The 6,443-nt window shown below is 42.3% G+C and overlaps 1 protein-coding gene across 6 annotated transcripts; it reads left to right on the top strand.

Annotated features, from left to right (window-relative positions):
• Positions 1-2,177: 2,177 nt before the first annotated feature.
• Positions 2,178-5,866, top strand: LOC139540105 (putative nuclease HARBI1). 6 transcript variants are annotated; one of them, XM_071343679.1, is made up of 10 exons: positions 2,178-2,907; positions 2,995-3,171; positions 3,262-3,323; positions 3,406-3,492; positions 3,580-3,863; positions 3,943-3,978; positions 4,077-4,627; positions 4,697-4,812; positions 4,909-5,020; positions 5,115-5,866. In XM_071343679.1, exons 7-10 carry the CDS (start codon positions 4,156-4,158, stop codon positions 5,483-5,485), a joined length of 1,071 nt encoding a protein of 356 aa, XP_071199780.1. In that variant the 5' UTR covers positions 2,178-2,907; positions 2,995-3,171; positions 3,262-3,323; positions 3,406-3,492; positions 3,580-3,863; positions 3,943-3,978; positions 4,077-4,155; the 3' UTR covers positions 5,486-5,866. The 6 variants fall into 6 exon arrangements, with proteins under 6 accessions (XP_071199780.1, XP_071199779.1, XP_071199774.1 ...); XM_071343678.1 differs by having other exon boundaries at positions 2,178-3,171; positions 3,580-3,621; positions 3,690-3,863; XM_071343673.1 differs by having other exon boundaries at positions 2,178-3,171.
• The last annotated feature ends 577 nt before the right edge of the window (positions 5,867-6,443 follow it).

The raw sequence follows: 6,443 nt of genomic DNA, 5'->3' as shown, positions 1-6,443 counted from the left end.
CTGGGAGAAAGGGACACCGCACACTGCTGCGGAGTGGAGCAGGGCCAGTCAACACAATAGGGTCAAACCAGACTCTTAAAAGCCTGCACAGCGCACACCCACTAGACGGAATGCCAATACTGCAGTTTAAACCGTCTTCATTTCCTATGTCTAAGCCTTGCCTTGTTGTCACTGATATGCCAGAGCTGGAGAGGTGAAAGTTATACGGGGCAACTAGCTGTCTGGCCCACACGTCCTGTCCTCTCAGTATAACAGAGAGACAATCTCATCTCCATGTTAAAGTGGCCTCATTCTTATGACAGAAGGCCATTTCAGAACACTGTTGTTCATGAACCTCTGGCTATTTTAGTCCTGGTAATTGAGCATTCAGTCTGGAGCTGTGTTATTCTGGATTCAGGAAATGTGGTATGTCAGCATGCTACTGTAAAAATTACCCATTTAATCTGATTAAGAATTTCAATACAGAGTTGACTGGCTGTGAGGGTCAGGGGCATCAGTTGGGTATGGCACCCTAGCTCAAGATCAAAAATAAAGTAGGCACTTTTTTTTTTACAGAAATCACTCCAATCCTGATTAAAATGCAACAGCTGTTTAGCATACTAGAGGCTGGCTTTAGGACCATGTGGAGCATTTCTTGGAGAGCAGCTGCCAGCCTGCACGCCTTTTGTCTCACTTTTAGAAAGCAGAGAGCAGAGACAGTGCCAGGTTTCTTTGCCGGTCAGCCATTTAGGCAGTGCACAGATTACTTTGAATTTGATGTCAGCATTTGAACCCTGCATTGTAAGCCTTGTTGTAGTCTGATATCCAGGGGTTAATTACATTGGGAGTTTGGAGGTGGAGGAGCCCTCCTTTTTGGTGACCATTCGACACCAAAAGCTATTTTATTACTATTAAAATATCGGTTGTCATAGCTGTATGCCTAATTGATATTTCAATTAATTCGCCCAGTAAGCTCGTGCAATTTTGGTTTCATGTATCGGTATGAAAATAAACAACTGAACAACAATTGTAGGCTATAAGAAATTGTCATGCAGTGACAGAATGATAATTGAGATAAGGAAAATAATTAATGATTACTTAGAAAGGGCAAACCTTTTTTTTCCTTCTTGCTGTAAGCCTACTTCATCATCATCCTCTACCTGCATCCCTACCTGTAGCCTCCCTGCCTCTGATAATGAATTCCCACCTTTCACTCTATCAGTCTTGCTTGTCCATCTTCCTGAATTAAAATGATATATTCTAACAGATCAATCTGCCTGGTAAAACATCATTAAACATTGCTAAGTTATTTAGCTATAGTGTGGATGTTGGGATGTTTTTTTTGCATATAATGAGCACCCAGATGCTGTGTAGGCAACACAATAAGACAGCAACAAGCTAAAAATGTGCACAAGCCGCCTCCTGGTTGGCTAATATGATACAATGAATATTCTCAGAGCAGCCTTGAGATATACAAAATGTTTCAACATTCTCCGAGCTGCCTCGTTCATTGATACAATTTTTCAATATTCTCAGAGCCACCTTGTTGATACAATGCGTCAATATTCCGCAGAATGTTTCCCTTCCCTGGCAAATAATGCAGACAGGCAATGCAAAAATAAGCAGAAAGCGCACAGGATAATGTTGATTTGAAGCACACGAGACAATGCCACTGTCATAGTACAGTTTATGAGCCATTCCACAAGGGTATCAGACACCTTTTTTCATGTGGAATGCAAATTTACAATTGATCCTTCTATTTCTAAAGATCTGCGTGCCAGTTATGATTTTCATATACGCTGTCCATTCGGCACCACGCCACGGAGCTCCACTATGATTACCAGTATGTACTGTTCATTCAGCGGTGCTGAATCACGGGTGGTGCGTTAGCTCCCTTTAAAAAGGCATGTGTAGGTTTTCCTTGTTTATTTTGTGATTTTCATCATTCTTTGGTTGAGTTTGTTTGTCTCATGCATCCCTGTCAATTGTAGGCCTTAGTAAGTCCTTTGATGTATGCATTTTATTTCAACGCATGTGTAGGATTTATCTGACATACTGTAGTTTTCATTCGCAGTCAGCTGTTTTATGCACTGGTTACTTTCACATTAATGTCAGCATTTGAAGCCGGCCTTGTTGTGACAAAATAGTGTGTATTATGCATCTTTTTCATTTTCTGGGGCCTGTTGCACAAAAGTAGAATTAAGACATCCGGGATAAATGACTCAGCTGAGCTCAATGAAGCCAAAACATGTGCGTCCAGGCTTAATTGGTTGCACAAAGACCAAGCCAGGATGAGCAGACACGGATTCATTAAGCCAGGTGAAACCAATCCTGGATAGGTGCGCGCTCACGGCTCACTCAAATAGACCCCGCCACAGATCACAGATTAACTGATTTACCATGGCAACTAGAGCCGCGTACTTTTCCCCGTCGGAAGCACAAATCCTCATGGAGGCATACGAGGAGGTAAAAGATATAATTAAGAAGAAAGGCAACACCGCCACAGTGATAAAGCAAAGAGAAAAAGCGTGGCAAAGTATTGCAGACCGCCTGAATGCGTAAGTAGTGCACAATTACACACTCACCGCTCCGCTGAAACATCACAATTACAATTCAAATATTTAATTCACATCTCCAAAAATGCAGTTGTACTGTAATTATGAAACGGTTAAATTTTTAATTGAAATGCACTGCAGATATGAGTGAAATTGTGTAAAGTAACTCCATCACACTGTATAAAGCTATGATAAATTTTTTGATATTTTTACTGAAAACAAGACAAAAATACCAAGTAATTTTTTGCAGTGTGACTCCATTAAATGTGTGTGTGTGTGTGTGTGTGTGTGTGTGTGTGTAGATTAAACATGAACGGGCCAAAACGGACATGGCAGCAGGTCAAAATCAAATACAAGAACATTCTGCAGAATGGTATGGTCCCTGACTAATATTTAACAAAGCACAAGCATATATTGTACCCAGAAGGTGCCTGCTCACACATTGTCTGTACTGTTTTAGCAGTGAAAAAGAATACCCACAGACAAGGCACGGGTGGTGGGTCACCAAAGGCTGACCTTACCCCAGCAGAGGACATGGCCTTGGAGCTAAATAAAGGCAGGCCCGTCTTAGAGGGGATCCCTGGGGGGAAAGAGACGAGCATAGGTTCCTCCCAAGATGCCACCCGCTTCATTCAAGGTATGTCCTTCCATCTCTACATGGGATACAACCACATTCATATTGAATCAATTTGGACTGTCTGACTTTGGTTTACCTATTGCCTTGCAGTGTCTGGCAGCACTGTGTTCCTGTTAGAGCCACCAGCACAAGCACCAGACGATGCTGATCCAGTGAGTACTCCATCAAAGGCATACTGTAGGCCTGGCATGTCTTGTCTACTAGCTTCAATATGAATCCGATTAAATGTGATAGGGTGAAGGCCCCAGTGCAGCAGCAACAGCACATGATGGAGACGATGATGAGGAGGAGACCATCTCTCTGGATTCCAGAAGGCATGAGGTATCATGTTAAGACTGTGAAAGTACTATTTACTCTACAATGGTGAGGAGTCCTCATCAAAATCAAAAAATCTAATTTCTTTTACAGGACCCAGATGCTATACAGTGGGAAAACCAGCCTGGCAACATAGTGCGTATTAATAAAAGGACACCACATCCTGCCAAATTCCAGCTGCGCTAATTGTATTGTGTTCACAGAGCTCACAAGCTATCAGAAAGTTGTATGGCAACCACCTCCGGCGCCAAATAGAACTGGCAGACATAGACATTCAGTACAAGAAGAAAAAGATGGAAAATCTTGCACTGGAGTCCGAAATAAAAAAGAGGACAATTAGGAAACTGGACCTTGAAATAAAAAAACTTGAGAGGGAGGTGAGATATGCCTTCAATGTACACTGTATGCTAACTGTAACACAAATGTATTAATCATTATTTTTCTTTCCTCCCCCAGCTCCAAGAAGATGACACAGCTCAAAATAAAAATTAGGTATATTCTCGTAAAGTCAAGTGAGCCATGACATATGAGCTCTTATTGTGAGCACACAGGACGGTGGCATCTTTCTAAGGTTTTTTTTATTTTCCCAGCAATCAGTACAAGTCATCGTTATAAGGCATCGCCCTCTTTTGCCCACCCCCCCAGCACCAGGTGTGGCCACTAGCCTATATGAAGGCCCAAAATTGTGTGTTCCTTTCTGCTCTGACAATGGCATGCCCATTCGTGCGAGATGTGGTGGATGAAGAAGCACTTGTGCTGAGGAGAGCCTTCAGGCGAGAAAGGGTCTTCAGGGACCGGTTGGACCCACTGGCCTTCCCTGATGACCATCTATATGAAAGATACAGGTTTTCTGCAGATGGCATCAGGTATCTATGCAGACTACTGGGTCCCAGGATTAAGCACCGCACTGCACGGAGCCATGCACTGAGTGTGGAGCAAATGGTTTGTGTGGCCTTGCGCTTTTTTGCTAGTGGAGCCTTCCTGTACTCAGTGGGGGATGCAGAACAGCTGAACAAGGCCACAATTTGCCGCACAATAAGGAGTGTGTGTCTGGCTATCAAAGCATTAGCAGATGTCTTCATCTCCTTCCCTGGCCACAGAAGACTCTGTGACATCAAAGAGGAGTTCTATAGGATTGCAGGTAAGAGGATCTACAAATTACAGGACAACTGTTAACACATAGTAGGATACTCATTACTTTGTGTGACAGGTTTCCCCAATGTCATTGGTGCAGTGGACTGCACACACATAAGGATAAAAGCCCCCTCAGGTGCCCATGAGGCCGATTTTGTGAATAGGAAATCCTTTCACAGCATTAATGTTCAGGTGAACATAACTTTTTGATATTGTCCATTGACGAACACTCTGCATTGCCAGTGATGTGCATTGATTGGTGTAATATTCCTCATCTTATGATTTCAGATGGTCTGCAATGCTGACTGTGTGATCAGCAATGTTGTGGCAAAATGGCCTGGCTCAGTCCATGACTCCAGAATCTTTCGGGCCTCTGAAATCTATCAGTGCCTATCACAAGGTAAGCCACACAACCCCTATTTATAACCATCATGGCTGTGTCAAGAATATCACTGTGTTTATGAGGTAGTAATGATGAGATTTTGTGTTGACAGGTGAATTCTCTGGTGTGTTGCTGGGAGACAGGGGGTATGGCTGCCAGCCTTTTCTCCTGACACCTTTCACAGACCCCCAGGAAGCACAGCAGGCCTACAACCATGCCCATGCCAGGACCAGGGCCAGAGTTGAAATGACCTTTGGCCTCCTGAAGGCACGCTTTCACTGCCTTCACAAATTAAGGGTCAGCCCTGTTAGGGCATGTGATATTACTGTGGCTTGTGCTGTCCTCCACAATGTGGCCTGCCTGAGGAAGGAGAGGGCCCCCAGAGTGCCACCAGCCATGGACTGGGACAATCCGGCAATCTTCCCTGATGACGACAGTGGTCGGCTGCTGAGGGACCAATATGTGTTGAATTATTTTAGTTAGTATGTGTGCTTTCAATTTTGGTTAAATATGTCCTGCGGTGGCAGAGGAATTTGGGTTTTTTTGGGTTCGTTTTTTGACGAATTTGGCCTCTTATGATGTTTGTGCGGTATACTGTGTGTAATACAAGGCTGCAGGGAGGCTACTGCATCCATTCATTTGTCTGTTCAGTTGATGTGTATGGATTTGTCCTGCATTTATTTTAGTGTGCAGACATGCAGGGTGTGTTATATACAGACCTTTGAATGTGTATGTATCATTTTGTATAATATGCTTGGATTCTGTGCTTTCCATCTTGTAGAGTCACTGTGACTTCAGTTTCGAAAGGAGCTGATGGTTTACCTGCTTTGTTTTGTCCTTATTCAATAAAGGAACATAATGTTACACATTGTGTTTTTATATTCATATGGAATGTGTATTTGTTTATATGACAGAGTACTAGGGCCACACTGAAGAAAAAGGATAAAGTCATAAATTTATGAGGCTGGTTCTTTCTGCAGAAAAGCTACATATTGTTTTTACAGTTTTGATACTTATGACAATGTGATACTTAATATTCTGGCACATCAGCATGTCTTTGTTTATGAAACCATACTGAAGTACAATTTCACGAAATGCCCCACATCTGTCATTTTAACAACTGTCCTCCTTTAAAACAACTGGTTACAATATTATGACTTGTGTTTTTTTCCCCTCTGTGGCCCTAATATTCTATCATTTTATATATAGCCTTATAGTCTATGGGAAACTGTAAATTATCTAATGATAGCAACATCATCTAAAAATCATTTTTTATCCAAAATCATTGAAATTAATGATCACAAACGTTTAAATAATAACAGTGGGTCTAGTTATATGTGATAACAATGTATAGTGAGCAGTGAAATAACTATTGGTTTCCATTTGTGGTGACTGCTGACTGACATTAGGGATGAGATTAAATAGATCCTGGAATTTAGCC

This window comes from Salvelinus alpinus, chromosome 15, assembly GCF_045679555.1.
Source record: "Salvelinus alpinus chromosome 15, SLU_Salpinus.1, whole genome shotgun sequence".
Taxonomy (NCBI): domain Eukaryota; kingdom Metazoa; phylum Chordata; class Actinopteri; order Salmoniformes; family Salmonidae; genus Salvelinus; species Salvelinus alpinus.
This window is presented reverse-complemented; position numbering and strand designations above follow the sequence as displayed.

Bases quoted from the DNA above. Each gene is read 5' to 3' on its own strand.
- LOC139540105 (XM_071343679.1), top strand. From the start codon at position 4,156: ATGAAGGCCCAAAATTGTGTGTTCCTTTCTGCTCTGACAATGGCATGC. The intron at 4,813-4,908 runs GTGAACATAACT...TTATGATTTCAG, and splicing joins TTCACAGCATTAATGTTCAG to ATGGTCTGCAATGCTGACTG. The intron at 5,021-5,114 runs GTAAGCCACACA...TTGTGTTGACAG, and splicing joins CTATCAGTGCCTATCACAAG to GTGAATTCTCTGGTGTGTTG.